Source organism: Podarcis muralis, chromosome 6, assembly GCF_964188315.1.
Source record: "Podarcis muralis chromosome 6, rPodMur119.hap1.1, whole genome shotgun sequence".
Lineage (NCBI taxonomy): Eukaryota > Metazoa > Chordata > Lepidosauria > Squamata > Lacertidae > Podarcis > Podarcis muralis.
In genome coordinates this window covers 38,652,100-38,668,998 of record NC_135660.1, presented here as the reverse complement: position 1 = coordinate 38,668,998, position 16,899 = coordinate 38,652,100, and the positions used below count along the sequence as shown (strand labels likewise).

The window sequence follows — 16,899 nt, the reverse complement described above, 5'->3', positions numbered from 1 at the left end:
CCTTGCAATAGAGAAATGACTACAATATATTTAAATGTGTGTATTTCAGTAAGGCTGGTTAGATGGTATGTTTTCATCCTTTACATTTTATTGCATCTTTTTTCTTAGATCAGGGCTAGTCTGATTTCAGTTTGTGTAGTTGAATTTCCCCCTAGAACTTTCATGGACACCTAATATGTGTTATTTTTTTCTTGTGAGAGAGTGTTGCCAAGAATACAAACTCACTATCTTTTTAAACACTCAGTTATGCCTTAATTGTTAAGTGATTCGGAGTATGCATTCTTGCTTAAGACCTGGATTCAGCTCAAGCTCTACCTTACCATTATTTGCAATAATCTGAGCAGGCACTAGGTCGTCCACCAGAAATTGGTTGGTGGGCCATTATGTAGCTTCCCCCCACCCCTCACCTCCATTACACTTCCGTTTTTAATAAAATATAAACTGTCCTTTCTGTTCCTCAAAATAACCAGTGTTTTTCAGCTTGATTTCAGTTGCATATCAGCTACTGAATTCTCTAATATTCTCTCTGAAATAACAAGAAGCCTCAGTTAGAACTGGTGGAATAGAGAGATGATAATTTGGGTGGCAGATCTCGTAATCTGCCATCTGTGATCTAGTTTCCTGTTACATAGGACACTGCCTTATCAGAATATTAATCCATTTAGCTCAGTATTTTCTATACACTGACTGGCAGCAGCTCTCCAGTGTTTCAGAAAGGGAGCTTTTCACAGCCTTTCCTATAGATGTTTAGCATTGAACCTGAAACCTTCTGTATGCCAACCAGATGCTCTGTCACTGAGCTATGGCCCCATGTTCTTATATAACCATTCTATATGAACTGGGACGGATCAATTGGTCTTGGTCCAGTTGATCAATTGGACAGATCAGTAGCTAGGTCTGTGCATGTTTGCTCAGAAATAGAGCTTACTATTTTCCCCCAGGGGAATTTACTCCCATATAAGATAAGATTGCTGTCCTAGGCTTTCTGTATCTGAGTTCTCTTTATGTGGATTGCTATTGCTTCGAATCTGTCTTTCAGAGTGATTATAGGTGTCTGGCCTGAGAACTTGCATATTGAGGCACACTGCTGGAGTATTCTTATTACTATTATTATATTGATTTATATCCCACATTTTTCCCAGTCCAGGAAATGATAAAATAGAAAAAGCTTTAAAACATAGAAAAGATGAACCATTAAAATGTAATTAAATAATATTTAAAAGATCCATTAAAACCACGGACAACAACAATATATTTAATATATTTTGTATTTTTATGTTGCAAACCACCCTGTGATCTTCAGATGAATTGTGGTATGCAAATTTAATAAATAATAAAAAAAGAATATAATTGTAACATATAGGGAGTATGTTTAGAATAATGCAGGTATGAATGTCATCACCCTTTTAACGATAAATAACTTCATTATTTGTCTCCTCCTCCCAGGGAGTACAGAGAGAGGAGCGAGAAAAATACAAACAGCTGCTGGAACAAGAAAAAGAAAAATGCTATAAAAACCACTCCTCTCCCACAAGAGCCAAGTGCTTGGAGTAAGTCCCTAATAAAAACATTTGAATAAAGTCATAGAATGAAATAATGAAGCATTTTCTTTTGAGTAGGCTCATGTGTTTCTTGGGGAAGGTTAACATGCATTGAGGAAGACAAAACAGATAAAGTTACCATATTTTCCGCTCTATAGGATGCACCGGCCCATAGGAGGGGGAGAACAGGGGGGGGATTTTTTTTCCCTTGTTCTCCCCCTCTAAAACAAGGTGCGTTCAAGGTGCATTCACCCAAAGCCTCCGGAGCGCAGTGGGACTTCCCGCTGCGCTCTGGAGGCTTCAGGCGGCTACCATCCCCAAGCTAGAACAGCGAGACCGTCTTGCTGTTCTGCTTCGGGGAGAGCCTTGCTAGCCTCTGCGGGGCAGCGGGGTGAAGGCAACTCTGCAGGGTTTGCACGCAGCCATTCCCAAGCTAGAAGAGCGAGACGGAGCCCTCTGTCCCGCTGTTCTGGCTTGGGAACAGCCTTTCTAGCCTCTGCGGGGCAGCGGGGTGAAGGCAACTCTGCAGGGTTTGCACGCAGCCATTCCCAAGCTAGAAGAGCGAGACGGAGCCCTCTGTCCCGCTGTTCTGGCTTGGGAACAGCCTTTCTAGCCTCTGCGGGGCAGCGGGGTGAAGGCAACTCTGCAGGGTTTGCACGCAGCCATTCCCAAGCTAGAAGAGCGAGACGGAGCCCTCTGTCGCGCTGTTCTGGCTTGGGAACAGCCTTTCTAGCCTCTGCGGGGCAGCGGGGTGAAGGCACCTCGCTGCCCTGCAGCAGCTTTGCGCGCAGCCATCCGCAAGCTAGAACAGCGAGATGGAGCGCTCCGCAGCACTCCGTCTCCCTGTTCTGGCTTTGGGCTTAGCACAGCCTGCATTCACTCTATAGGACGCACACACATTTCCCCTTAATTTTTGGAGGGGGAAAAGTGCGTCCTGTAGAGCGAAAAATACGGTAATTTCAGCTTATTGGCATTCTGGATTTGAAATATCTCCTTAATTCATGCACTTGGGCAACAATAGTGTCTTTAATATCAAGGAACTAATAGGTGTTAGCATCAGTGAGTAGTTGTGGTTGTGCAGAGCTACACGCTGAGAGGAAGCTGCAGTTGGGAATCTGGTCACTCTCAGGTGTAGCAGGAAGCCACTTCTTCAGCCATCTTCCCAGTAGAGGCATTAGCATTTTCTTCACACAAAAAATCTCAGATAACCTAGCTAATATGTTATCCTCCTTTCAGATCCTTTTGGGTTTACCTAACGCTGAATGATACCTTGTTTTCAGTATCAAGATGTATGTGTGTTCAGTATTCAGTATCTGTTCAATGCCATGTTGAAATTTGAGGATTCTTTTCCTTAGCTGAAAATATAATTTATCTCTGTTCTTGTGAATATGCTAAACCAAGTGTCCAGCGTGAAGTCCATCAGCCGCTAAAAACTCATTGCTGTGTAGAAATTGATGACCCTTCATTTGACACACAAAGGAATGGTAGGTACTATACACAAGCACTATACAGGTATATAATTAAGTATGTAATTAAATCAAACACTAACCTCTAGTTCATACACTTTCAGTTCTACCAGTTTTTCTTACTGCTATATTTCCTCCTTGTGTTGCACACTAACTTGAAAGGCTTGGGAAAATCACCAGTGTTTCAGACTTTTGTTGATGCATTCTAGTATATTAAACTAACCTAATTTGCCACCTTAATCATTCGAAGTGATTAATACTTCAGTTAAATTATGCCATTCTTCCTGTTCGTATGCTTTTTCCTGCATCTAAAAAATAATAATGACACAGCTTTCTCTGATAATTATCTGCATTCATAATGTTATAGGAATTCCTTCTAAAGCTACTTTTCCCATAAGAAGACGTATTTAAGAGATGCAGTGTCTCTGAAAGTTACACTGAATTTCTGGCTAATATTTTGAAAATGGCAGAACTTAATTGTTAATTTGAAGAAGCACACAGGCGGGGTGGTAGCTTTTACACACTCCAGGGGTGGAGAACCTCAGTCGCTCAGGTCAAACCTGACCTGCCAAGCCATTTTCCCTCAGCTGGCTATATCTCCTGATGGGCAGGTGGACAGGGTTCCTGCTGATGAGCAAAGATTAAGCTAGGGATAAGAGATTGAAAAGGGAAGGAGTGAGTTTCCCAAAGGCTTTCCATAGCTTTTGCTAGTATCCCTCCCCCTCCATTGAGACTGCAGCAAGATCAGGCTTAAAAGGGAAGGAAGGAGACTTCTCCCTCTGCTTCCCTTTTATGCCTCATTCTCCTGTAATCCCAAAGGCTTCACACAACAGCAGAAGGTCCTGGCTTCTTTTGCTTAGGTCACTGGTGGGATGAGGGTAGGGACACACAAAGCTTTCTATCTCTCCATCAAAAGAGAAAATAAGGGCTTTCCCCCACCTCACTGGTGTCAGAAGAGAGAGAAGGAAGCCAGTTTCCTTCCCAAGCGCTTCCTGCTACTATGGCAATGGCCAGAAAGAAGTTCTCAAAAGCAGCAGGTGCTAGGGATGTTAGGAAAACATTCTTCAAGAAACAGATAAAAGTTCCTTTAAAAAAAGGTTTCTAGAATTTCCTTTAGTGTGTGGGAGTGGCAGTCTTGGCTTGATTGTTGTCAGCTGGAGGTGCAATTAAAGGGAGGAAGTTGCAGGCTGCAAGTTTAGCGTGAAGAAAGCACACACACACACACGCTGAGTTTATACCGTGCTGGTGAGTTATAGAAAGAATGCAAATAGTTTATGTATTTGTAATAGAAATGCTTGTGCGACCAGTCAAGAGATAAAGAAGCTCTTGACTGAGAACTTTGACTATAACTACTGTTCTTGTCGTCTACCTCCGGGGGAAAACTGCTATAAACAGTAAGATGAGGTTTTACTGAGGTGCCAGCATACTAGCAGAAAGTGCAGCAGAAGTGTGTGGGCGGTAACCTCTAATATGGGAACCCCCGCAAGAGATTTTGACTGTGTGCCTGTGACTTTCAATCACATGGTGTCATAATGATGTCGTGTGATGGACAGGTGGGCAGCAGTGATTACTGGTCAGGTTTGGCTTTCAAGGCCAGTTCTGATAAAAAACCAAAAAAAGGTCACACTCCTGCTTTAGATGGTTATAAGAGGAGGAAGAGGAATCCTTAACATCATCCTTTAGGTGATGTTAAAATTTGTTCATAAGTACTTTGTTCTCTCCTTTTTAAAATCCAGCTTGGTATAACTAGCCAATCACGCATATTGGCATATTATTTTTTAAAAATTGTAAATTAGATATACATTATAATTGTGTCTTATCGTAAGGTGGCAGAAATAGCTTATTGGTTTTTTATTCTTTATGATATACTTGAAATAAGAAGCTGTTTCCTTGGCATATTATTAAGAGGAGAAATTATTTACATGTGAAATGAGTATGGCAGCCAACATTTTAAAATTTCTTTTCTAAATATGTCACTCAGTGCCGTGCTAAAATTACATTTGACTAAAATACTGTATTCATTGTACTTTTTTTTTCTTAAAGGTGTTAAAAACTTTGGCTGCCTGTGCCCTCAAAGAGCAGCAAACAGGTATGTGAAAATGTTGTTGCAAAAAAATTGCTGGTTTTGGCTTTGGAGTTGATTGGCTGCACATTGATGCATCTTTAGTCATTGTGTGCATCAGGTTTTGCTTTTACACTTTTCTCATGAGTAGTACTTAGTTGTATCATTAACTTCCCCAAGGGGAAGTGTTAGAGCACTGATACTTAGGTGGATTTAGGGCTAACCTAGAAGCCAAAAAACAGTATGTGAGCTGTTGTTAGCAATGGCTCTATTTATTTGTTATTTCTCTCTCTCTCCTATAGATACACGTTTTAGGACATAAGGAGTAAGAGAAGTACTGCTTGGGGGCAAAACCAAACTGGACATAGGCAGTGACAAATCTTAGAATCATTGAATTCTCGAATTGGAAGGGATCCTGAGGGTCCAGCCCCCTGCAATACAGTAATCTCAACTAAGCAACCATGTTAGGTGGCCATCTAGGCTCTGTGACTTCCTAGGTTGCTAAAGCTGCTGCATCTTAATTTTGTAGAGAGAAACTAGATGAAATGATAGCTAGTTCCTTTCTGTTTGTATATAATGAAAATTTACTAGGTACATTTTTTATTCTCTAGCCTTCAGTTCTGGAGCCCTTCCAAACAAAGTATCTTCACCATCTTCCATATTAATGGGATCGTAACTGTCTAGTCAAACTTATTTCTTATACTAAAAACTTACCACCTGGCAATGTTTGTCTAGTTCTGTACTGTACAGCTTTCATGGAGAGATGAGCCACTCAGCTAGGTATTATAGATGTTTGCCTCATACACTTTTGCAGTTTGCTGTTCCTTCATGCTTTCTCTTTCCACACAAGCATTGCTGCAACTGCTTTTCACGGGGACGAAAGAGCATTGATTTTAGCAGGAATTAAATGCCAGTATGCTTTCTTCTTCATGGGAAAACTGTTTTCCCCTCTGCCTTAGCAAAATCCATCTTTCTTGCCGTGAATTAATCTTTGCTTCTTTCAGTTCAGTGACAGTAGCAGAAAGAACTCCAGAACCTAAAAAGTTAGTACATAAAAAAGAGGTGAGTCGTTTTTCTGTACTAGTGAAGCTTTTGTCCTTCATTGCATAATTATATTTTTCCATATGATTAATATTTTATGTATAACCTGGCTCCTAGAGCAGCCTATAAGGATTAAAATACATCACAAATATACAATGTAAGATGCTGGGAGGAATATTAGAGTATGGAGAGAGGAAGCAAGGAGGTTTGCAGGTCAGAGATTTCATTTCAGGTTATTTTTGCTTCTTGAGATTTGTTCTGCTCTTCTAGTCAGCTTTGCTGGTTTGATTGCTCCTTGTGGATTGCTGATGTCAGTTTCTGAATCTTTACAGAATACCCAGTCAGTATTGTTGAGAAACAGAGGAACCCAGGGCAGACATCAGTGGTGGACTCTGCAGGGTGTCACATATTAATGTTGTACCTGTCTCTGATGATTGCAGATGGCTATCTGCCAGGCTGTAGAAATCAAAACAGTGACCTTTTCCATAAGCGCAACTCAGCAAACACACATTTGGTGTTTCATATTGTATTTTTGGGGGGAGGATCTTGCAACCATAACTTGGCTGTATTGCTCGATGACTAATGTGCTAAGCCTCATTTTGTGGATTTGGAACTTAAGTAATGCATATACAGTGGTACCTTGGTTCTTGAATTTAATCCGTTCCGGGGGTCAGTTCAACTCCTGAAACAGTTCAAAAACCAAGGCACGGCTTCCGATTGGCTGCAGGAGCTTCCTGCACTCAAGCGGAAGCCGCTTCGGACATTCGGCTTCTGAAAAATGTTTGCAAACTGGAACACTTATTTCCGGGTTTGTGGCGTTCAGGAGCCAAGCCTTTTGGCTACCAAGGTACCACTGTAGTGCAAAGGGAATCTCCACTTTGGGATACAAGAAAGTTTAGGGCTTGAACCAGGTCACTCCTTCCCATACTTGTATTTTTATTTCCACATACCTCAAGTATGCAGAGATCATGTCTGTGGGAGTCCCTATTTTGCTACCAAACTGATAGACGGAGGATACAGCTTTAGTGGAATCTTAAAGATGGCACTGGAATATATTGAATTTTCCTTTCCCATGAGCAGGCCTGTCACAGACTTGTATTTCACAATGGTCCATTTTCTTTTAACAGAGTTTAAAGCATTGCTTGACAAATGATCTATCAGAGGATGTGTCACGTAGGTTAAGCCTGGGCCAGGAAGAATCATCATATGGAAGGCATTCTCTAGTTGAGACAGAAGAACAGAAATATCTGAGCTTGGACAAGGCTACAGAGAGCCTTCCTTACCTTACAGAGGTACCATTCTTGTGGTAGGGTTGATTGGGATAAGTTCCTATCTGATGGACTATTTGACCTGAACAAATGCCACCGGTCTCTTCTGTCCTCGGTACTGTGCCCATGAGCAGTAACTTATTATTTTAAATTAGCTGTTCAGATTCAGTTGCAACCCAAGCTGCAATATTCAGTATGTGACATGTTGCAAGCAAGAGCTTTAGCATCATTTTATAATCTGAGGAATTTGAGCAAACTAGAGGTAATCATGACTTGTCCCCACTCCTGCCCCCCGAACATGGGGAGTTTAATTCTGCCTGCTGCTCTCTCCTTGTGCATCTAATAGCATTACACTTGCCCTTCCAGGATATGGAGAGAGAGATAGCGAATGTGCTGAACTGTGGCGACGACGACGAAATCCTGACTAGTGCCTTCAAGCTGAACATTACACGTGGAGACATCCAGAGACTGAGAGGCCAGCAGTGGCTCAATGATGTGGTAAAATACAAGTTTTCAATTCTAGTCAAAACTTTGTTAACTTTTTCTTGTGGCAAGGTCACTTGCTGTGAGGTCCGGTAGGGTGGACTTGAATTCTTGGAAAACGAAAGCTCTTTTAAGTGTTCCATCCTGGCTTGGTAAGGACTTTGACATGATTGGGCAGGGGCACCTGTTCTACACTGTTTGGTATAACAAAGGTCATTCTGGTGTTTGAATGACATTCCATGTTCAAGTTTGCTAATGAGTGCAGGGAAATTAGCTGAAGCAGGGCTTCTAGCTATGCTGAAGATCCTTGAGGCAATTCAGCAGGGTTTTGTGTGCATTGTATATTAATGTCCTCCAGACACTGCGGCCAGTGTCACAGTTTATACAAGTGCTTCTGAATTAGTACTTATTTCCTCTGCAGTTCACTTCTCAATTCTGAAACAACCTCTTTAATTACCGTATTTTTCGCTTTATAGGATGCACTTTTTCCCCTCCAAAAATGAAGGGGAAGTGTGTGTGCATCCTATGGAGCGAATGCAGGCTCTTTGGCTTCAGCGATAGCAACGTGAAGCCTCCAAAGCGCAGAGGGAGCGCTCCCTCCGCGCTCCGGAGGCTTCAGGTTCCTTTCGCTGAAGCCAGGAGAGTCTTGCTCTCCCGGCTTCAGCAAAAGGAACCCAAAGCCTGCGGAGCACAGCAGGAACTCGCACTGCGCTCCGAAGGGCTTCAGGGATCTTTGAGGCTGGCAGTGGGGGAAAGCAGCACTTCCCCCCACCGCCAGCTCCACAAGCTCGGGGGCAGCGGGAAGGCGGCAAGCCGCCTTCGCGCTGCTCCCTGACCTGGACGCACAGAACGCACCTTGTTTTAGAGGGGGAGAACAAGAAAAAAAAATCTCCCCCTCTTTGCGCAGCGCCCCTTCAGCGAAGTGGCAGGAGAAATGGAAGGGGCTCCATTTCGCCTGCCGCTTCGCTGAAGAGCAGAGAGGGGGAGATTTTTTCCCCTTGTACTCCCCCTCTAAAACAAGGTGCGTCCTATGGTCCGGTGCGTCCTATAGAGCGAAAAATACGGTAATTGCTCTGGTTTCTGGACAGATGGCTGCAACACTTTTTGTAAGAAAAAGGATTCTATTTGTCGTGCAACATCGAAAAAATTCTAGATACATTGGTCCGCATCAGCTCTGATTTCTTCCTTGTCTGTACCATTGATATAATCTTGACACACAAGAGAAGCAAAGCAAGCTTCGGAAACAGCCTTCAGCTTATCTAAGAGGGAGCTGTGGGGTTTTTGCAGACTCGCATGATTCACCAGAAGGAGGCTCGGGTCACAGGGGGCCACAGGTGGGGTGTGTGGCATTAGTGGAAGTACTTAGACTTACTTTCCAAATATCCTCATCAGACCAGCAACCCTGGTAAAATGTGCAGATTCTTACCAGTTCTGGAGACACACTGCAAATTCTACAACCCAGCAGTTTAGCCACATGATGTCATAACAGCTCCCTCCCCTTTAGCAGATAAACATCTAATCGTTGCTCTTTTCTTCCTTTCATTGTTTCTTGTATTTATAGGTTATTAACTTCTATATGAACCTTCTGATGGAGAGAAATAAACAACTGGGCTTTCCAGTACTGTATGCGTTTAATACTTTCTTCTACCCCAAGCTAAGTTCTGATGGCTATAATGCGGTCAGAAGATGGACCAAGCAAGTGGACTTGTTTCAGCATGATATAATCTTAGTGCCCATTCATATCAGAGTACATTGGGCGTTAGCGGTGAGCGCATTGTTGGCTTTTCTCATTATTTCATTTTTAGAAGGTGAGAAGATGTGAAAGTAGCAAATGTGAGTGTTCCATTAATACTATTATTTTGATAATAGGTTATAGACATGAGGAGAGAGACCATCAAATATTTTGATTCAATGGGACAAGATGGCCATGTGATATGTAAGAGATTGCTGTAAGTCAATTTTTCTAATAGTAATTTACTTTACAAGTATTTTTTTTCATGTTTGCTCATTTTTGTGTAATACTCCTTCTAATTGAAGTTGCAGAGATGGCATGCATTGCCAAATAAATAACCAAACACAAGCAACTGTCTGACAAGCTGTCTTAATACTGCACCAACTCTTAAATTGCTCATAGATATATTGAGAAGTTTACTTAACCCCTTAGATATGACTGTCATTTTTAGAAATAGACAGTTATTATAAAACTGTATTCCCTACTTAGTTTACTTCACAACTTTTTTTTAATAAGCTTTCAATTTAAATCATCAAGTGAAAGTATGCTCTTAAAGATATATAGCATCTTCTCATTCTGCCAGATATTGAAAAGCTTTGTGATGCAAAATTTTGCTAACTCTGTTGTGTAATAAATTCTATTTCAGGAGAATCGTGACTGATCTATCTCATGCTTTTATTGAACAGGCATTTTCTGCAGGAAGAAAGCAAAGCCAGGAGAAACATGGTCATAAAAGCTTCATCATGGACACTTTACAGTATGGAACCACATGTGCGTGTGTGGTTTTACGGCTCTAATGTGCATCTCGGCACATGTTCTTTAAAGTGTTGCTTTGGGTGTAGTGATCCTCCCTTAAACCATCATTTATTAAGCTATGAACAAATGTTGGGTGCTCACCCATAAGTGTTGAATGCTGAACATGTTAAAGGGTTTCCATAATGCTTTTTAAATGGGTGCTCAAAGCAGTGAAGACTTAGGTAAAAATAATGAAATTTTATGCTGAAGGGATTCTAACGTGAAATGCTTACTATCTTAGATTAGGTTAATTTGGGAAAAGTTTAACAATTTCAAGCAGAGTGGATTTCACAGAATGTATAGCTCACTTGGTAAGACTGTGGTGCCGATATGGTCGATCTACTTTCGGAACGTTTTCCTGTAGTCATAAGTTTTCCGTAGAGCAAACATGTCTAATGTAGGAGAGAAATGGGAAATGTAGTGCAGTACAATCATATCATACGTGGGGGGTTCGGTTCCACGTATCTCTGACACTAACAGAGCCTCTTTAATGTTCAGTATTCTGCAGTTGAGGGGGGAAAGCAGAAAAGAAGCAATATCTATATATCTATACATATTTGCTTTCGTAGATTTTTACGGGTACAGGAATGCAGGTTTTGGTGTCCTCGGGTATCTTCCCGTGTAAAAGTTGGGGTGTCTAGGCGACGTCGTCGAAACGTCGCCTAGACACCCCAACTTTTACACGGGAAGATACCCGAGGACACCAAAACCTGCATCTATACATATCTATATATATATATTTCTGCATTTTTCTGTTTCCTCCCTTCCCTCAATCTTAGGAAATTCCGCAGCAGTTGAACGGCAGTGACTGCGGAATGTTTGCTTGTAAATATGCAGACTTCATCTCCAGGGATAAACCCATTTCATTTACACAGGTGAGTGGCTTGAAACACTTTAGGAAAGCCTAAAGTTGCTTTCCTCCTGCTTTTCCTATCTTGAGGTAGGCAGGGATTTGTTCACAGCTAGTGCTGCCATAGGCCTTCTCTGTGACCCCTAATTCCGTGGAGAAATGGCTGCTTATTAGTGGTGTCCCATCTTGCACAACTGCACACCTGGGACTTTGCGTATCTGATTCCTTTGTTTGGATATGCTCCCATATATTCTGTTCGTGACATGATGAGCTGGTAAACCAAGCTATTGCAAAGAAATAATCTGGGGTGGTGATAGGGAGAGAATAAACATGGACGTAGTAGTAGACTTTGTGCAGTGACTCCTGCACAGAGGGGAAGTTTGCTTGTATGACTGCGTTCGGTGTTCCAAGGTGTTTTTCTTTTTGCAGCGTCACATGCCTTACTACCGCAAAAGGATGGCATGGGAGATACTTCACCAGCGACTGCTGTGACACCATCTCAAAGTATCCTCTTTCCTGATCTCTCTTCAGAGATAGGAGGTATGCAGACGTGTCGTTCCAAACTCCAAGTACTTAGTTCTGAATTTCCACCCAAAGGGCTGAAACATGGATTAAGAAAGGGATTCTGCAGAATCAGCTTAATGGTACCAGAGTAGTGAAAGACTGTTAAAGAAAAGCGGCCTGACAATTCGATATTGGATAAACAATGAGCAACCTCAGTGACGTGAAGATGGAAAATTGCCATCTTCCCAACGGCTGTACATTACGTACTATAATTTCAAGGCACTGACTCTAATCAGGAAATATGCTATGAGCTCGTATGTCAGTTCCCAGCTCCATTTTTAGGTTAGCCTCACCAGTTTGCCAGCACATCCCTCCTAGGCAAACTACGGTTAGAAACACTTCCAAGATGGAGTAAGGAAGGGGTGTGCAATTGTGGGTGGGTGGGTGTATGAACCTGTGGCATATTCCTGACCACCAGACAAAGATATTTTGGATTGGAAGGTGGAAAACACTTTTTTGTTGTTTTTTCTAAAACTGGATTTGTGGTGATTTTGGAAGATAGAAATTTCCTTTTGATTTGTAACAAATCCATAGCAAACACCCTAAATGGGGACTCATCTTTCTTTAAAAGGATTATGATTTGTATGAGACTTATTTATTTGTATTCATATATTTAAATGGAAATGTGTTGGAATCTGAAATATTTGAAGAACTAAAAATGGAAATAAATATTTATCTAGCAAATCTCAATTTGAATCTTTTCATCTGATATTGTACTTCATCTGGAAAAGTTTTGAGGTAGTAGTGCTAATGTTAAAGGAATAACGTTGATAGGTGAATGGGTAGAATTCATATATTTTCTTTCAAACATAAGCATAACCATCTTAATATAATTTAATGGGTAAGAGAAAACAGCTCTACTAACTTTCTTCCTACAGTATCTGCATGTCTTTAGTAGGCGGAAGCACATGTTGCATTCTGCTGAGGAGGAAAAGGAAGTGTTCACTAGCATTGCAAGCTGAATGTTAGCAAGTTGTGGTCTGACTACAGAGCACACACAGAAAACAAAACCAAAAGAAATCTAATATCCCACTTCTTTGCTATATTCATTATCTGCTTGTCAATCAGTACAGAAATAAAAAGTAATTATGGGTTTTAATGTTGTGCAGGCATAGGCAAACTCCGGCCCTCCAGATGTTTTGGAACTACAATTCCCATCATCCCTAGCTAACAGGCCCCGTGGTCAGGGATGGTGGGAGTTGTAGTCCCAAAACATCTGGAGGGCTGGAGTTTGCCTATGCCTGATGTTGTGGAATGGGAAGAGTGGAAGGAAATTGCAGTGGGCAAGAGACTATTGTGAGGTGATTGTGGGACAACCGGTCTGTGCTTAGTTCAAGTTTGAAGGCACCTTTTCTCCCTCCCCTCCCCCCAAATACTGCAGTTCCCCTCTCGACTCATAATGCTGTTATTTAGTGCTTTGACCAATTATTCTTGGAGGCTGGTTATATTTCACACTTTTGCAGATGGCAGTTGTGCAGTACCATTCTGGAAATTGCTCAGCCCAGTTTTGGCTATAGTTAGATTGGACAGCCTTCAAGTGTTGTGCACTTCTGGGTAAGAGTCCTTTATGAATAACTGCATATGCAGCTATTTTGCTGTGTACAAGAGATTTGGTGATGGCTTTCCAATGTATGCCCATTATTGGAACGTAAGTGAAATGGGAACATATGAAAGCTACCTACATGCTAAGCATGACGAGGCAGAGTGTCCTGTATTGTAGAATGTAGTGGCTAAATGCAGGTGTGTGGCCTGTTAATTTGTAAGCCTTCCTTTCCTTTAAACAGATGCCTCCATGCACTACTTGTCTGTAGTTAAATTCAGAGAAGGGAAAGCTGGAACACTTCAGGCCGGGTTAAGTCTGGTGAAAGGTGCTTTGGTTCCTCCCCTGAAATATGCCTAGAATTGAATTAGTGGTGGCTTAAACGTAAGTTTTGCAGCCTGAATTTATGTTTACAAATACAGTATTTATTTAGCACTTTTTAAGTGCTCGGTGTACTTGCATGCATTCCCAATAATCCTTACACCACAGTAAGGCTTCTCAGTCTTTGTATCCTTGCATCTCCTAAAACCACTGGGAGGCCATGCCTTAGACGTCAGCCCTTTATACACTTACCTGGGACTAAGTCCCATCAGACTCTGAGGAGCTTCCTTCTGAGTACACTTGTAGAGGATCTCTACCACACAAACATTTAAAATACAGGCATCACCAGCTGTGGGGTAAGCACTCTTTTTTTCTTTTTCTTTTAATAACCTGACACCACCACCAATAAGCCAAAGCATGTGAAATTTTCACAAGTGGGCTTTTCCATCCACTTCCATAGGGTTTCCTTCTCTCCCCCCCCCCCCCAATGTTGGGCTTCCCATCTTGTGCAAGAAGCTGCATATGGGAGCTGATGCTATAGGACAGGTTATATTTAGAGCATAATTGCCTACTGTTAGTTGGCACATAAATATGTAGCTATTATGCTACAAAAATAATCGGTTAATCCAGTAAGAGATTAGCCTCTTTGTAAACTGCTTGTTTTAGCATATGTTAATCCTTTCTATCGCAGTAAGAAACAAGATGTTGTGTTTGTTTGGCCACTAGCTTGTGCTGGTCCAGTCCTGTTTTTGAGTGTGTGTGTATGTGTCTAATATTCTTCTTCTAAGCTGGTTTGTTAAAAGTTTTCGCCTATGTGGAAAACTAATGAAAAACGATTGCAACCTATTTTCTAAGTCCATAGTGACAAGTTAACTCAAATGATACTTTTGAAGGGTCACTGCAATTCAAAGGAGTTTGAAAGTCACCCAGGTACTTCTACAAAGCACAGCCCTTGTTTCTGCTTCCACCCATTAGGGGAGAGTGCTAGCATACCACCCACTTTCCTATTTTCCTTTTTCTGTTAAATAAAACTACTGAGGTCAGGCTCTTGTTAGCTGGATATATTTTGTTTTTCACAGAACACTGTTTGAAGTAGAGAAACTGGCATTGCAGTCTGTTGGTACAATGGTATGTTCACAGAAGCCAGTATAACATCCATCTGTTAGCACAGAAAACTCTAACCGTGTGTGTAACCTGTCAAACTCAGGAGTTCTGCTCCAGTGTCTCTTGCACTTCTATCCTTTATTATTATTATGTTCCAAGGCCATTTGCTCTCATCTAGCAGAAGAAGAATACAGAATAGTCATCATGCAGAATGATGCTTTCTTCCACCTGGCAGCTGTCTTTTGCCTAAATTTATTTCCAACTCATTTTTATTAAAAAAATAAAAAAATGCTCCAACTCTCAGTTTTACAAGGCATACAAAATCTCAAAAAGGGACACACAAGAGCAAGGTGCTGAGGTATGAAAACACCTGAGGTAGTTTGTTTTGTTTTGTTTTCTTTTTTCTTTTTTGAAAAAAAAAGTTGCAATTTTCATGCCCTGGGCCAACACCATCTTGTCAATCCCATTTAAAAAACCCACTTCCCAAAGTATTGGTGGCAGCATCCTCCATGCAAAATGTACCAAGTGTGCTCTGTTTTCCTGCCAGCTGGGTGAAGGTTCCCCTCCACCCCTTTTAGGAAGCCTAGGTATAACTGAAGCTTGGCATTTTGATATGCAAAGTGGAAGTTGTGGCTGGGTGGTTCTTTTTGCATCTATGATGTGTTTACTTGGAGCACTGCATTGTCTGGTGGTACAAAAGGAGAGAGTGTATGCAAAAACCAGTTTGAGATCTATGAAGCAAAGAGAAGATCATATGAGCTGGAGAAAAGAAATGCATAGAGATTCCTCTGCTAACGAGACGGTATCCCTTCCGTTGGCACATACAGGCAGCAACCCAATATGGCATGGAGCTGCCATTGGTCTTCCTAAAGTCCTTCTAAATGTTGTTCACTTTGGATTACCAGAGCAAAATTTAAGTAGAATTCCAAAGTCCTCCATGCTACTTTCTGATAGAAATTCAAAATGGACTAAGCTTCTTTCCTTTTTCATCTAGAAAAGCCTGCTTTTTCTAAAAACAAAATGCGACTGTTTTAAAAAAAGAAATTAAAGACTGGAGTTAGTTTAGTTAGCTATATTAATTCTAAAATATATTAATGCTGTCCTGTACAGCAGCCCATGCACTGTGTGGGGGAAAAAATACTTCCCTAGTATGTACACACATGTACAGAAATTATTCTGAATGGGTTTGTCTGCAAAAAATTTTGCCTATGTTAGTCCAACTAAAGGGATAGCGTTTTACTGTTAGACAGACTCCATGTGGGCTGTGGTGTGAGGGAAGCAGTTCCCTGCTGGCTGAAGCCCAACCCCCTCCCACTCCCTGTGTACTGAAAGTCCTCTGCAGAGCCCCAGCTTCTTGGGCAGACTCCAATGCCTCCAGATAGTCTTTGGTTTGCTCCCTGGTCTGGTTATTCGGTCAGGTGTTGGAAGGGCTACATTCATCGGTGGTTGTTGTTGGCTAGCCTTGGAGCCTCATTTGCTGCGCTGCGAGGCAGGGGCTCCCTGAGGGTGTTTCTGTTCCTGCTGTTTCACCTGCTGGACAATTTCCCTGATCTTGCGCTGTGCAGTCTACGTGGGGAGAAAAGAACAATTATTATTAATAGAAAAAGAACAGGCAATCTCGCTATAGCTAGTGGTCAGGAAATGCAGAGAGCCATCTCCCCAAAATGAAAGACCCAGGTGAGAGTCCTCTGTGGTAAGTATTCCACTATCTTCAGCTGAGCTAACATAAACAACTGTGACTTATGTGAAAGCCCTGCTAAGGTCAGCTTAGATGAAATTATTTCAGTAGCAGTTGTATTCTCTATATTCAGCCAGCCTGAGACAAACATGCTTTCAGGCAGCAACTCTGAAAAGTGTTGCGTATAATATAGAGTGCTTTCAAAGCTGGAAGAAGCACTTGTTGTTTTTCCTTCAAAAGCTGCTAAGTAGTTTCTGCATTATACTCGTTAAGTACCAGAGAATTAGTTTCCCCATTTTAGGACCCATGTGCTATATTTGTCCCTTAACAACTATGAATGTAAATCAATGACATGTACATGCACATTGACTACACATTTCCATAACTTCCATGTAGCTTCAAGGCTGTCATTTCATTAACTTGTTAACGTTTTCATAACTATCCTATTGTTGAA

General features: G+C 41.6%; 2 protein-coding genes across 8 annotated transcripts in view; one reads left to right on the top strand and one right to left on the bottom strand.

The window, feature by feature from the left end:
• SENP2 (SUMO specific peptidase 2) overlaps positions 1-15,175 on the top strand; it is a 32,006-nt gene extending 16,831 nt beyond the window's left edge. For 3 of the 5 annotated variants that reach the window (XM_077930045.1, XM_028730830.2, XM_028730829.2), the window contains exons 7-17: positions 1,447-1,550; positions 2,943-3,025; positions 5,051-5,096; positions 6,074-6,131; positions 7,238-7,402; positions 7,745-7,876; positions 9,423-9,626; positions 9,731-9,810; positions 10,280-10,364; positions 11,168-11,263; positions 11,668-15,175. In XM_077930045.1, coding sequence (XP_077786171.1) covers positions 1,447-1,550; positions 2,943-3,025; positions 5,051-5,096; positions 6,074-6,131; positions 7,238-7,402; positions 7,745-7,876; positions 9,423-9,626; positions 9,731-9,810; positions 10,280-10,364; positions 11,168-11,263; positions 11,668-11,730 — 1,116 coding nt within the window. In that variant the 3' untranslated portion in view covers positions 11,731-15,175. The remainder of the gene's footprint in view (positions 1-1,446; positions 1,551-2,942; positions 3,026-5,050; positions 5,097-6,073; positions 6,132-7,237; positions 7,403-7,744; positions 7,877-9,422; positions 9,627-9,730; positions 9,811-10,279; positions 10,365-11,167; positions 11,264-11,667) is intronic. The other 2 variants (XM_028730831.2, XM_077930046.1) reach the window with 2 other exon arrangements.
• The window catches only part of IGF2BP2 (insulin like growth factor 2 mRNA binding protein 2), a 59,119-nt gene continuing 56,929 nt past the window's right edge, over positions 14,710-16,899 (bottom strand). For all 3 annotated transcript variants that reach the window (XM_028730826.2, XM_028730828.2, XM_028730827.2), the window contains one exon: positions 14,710-16,333. In XM_028730826.2, the coding sequence (XP_028586659.1) occupies positions 16,238-16,333 (96 nt within the window). In that variant the 3' untranslated portion in view covers positions 14,710-16,237. The remainder of the gene's footprint in view (positions 16,334-16,899) is intronic.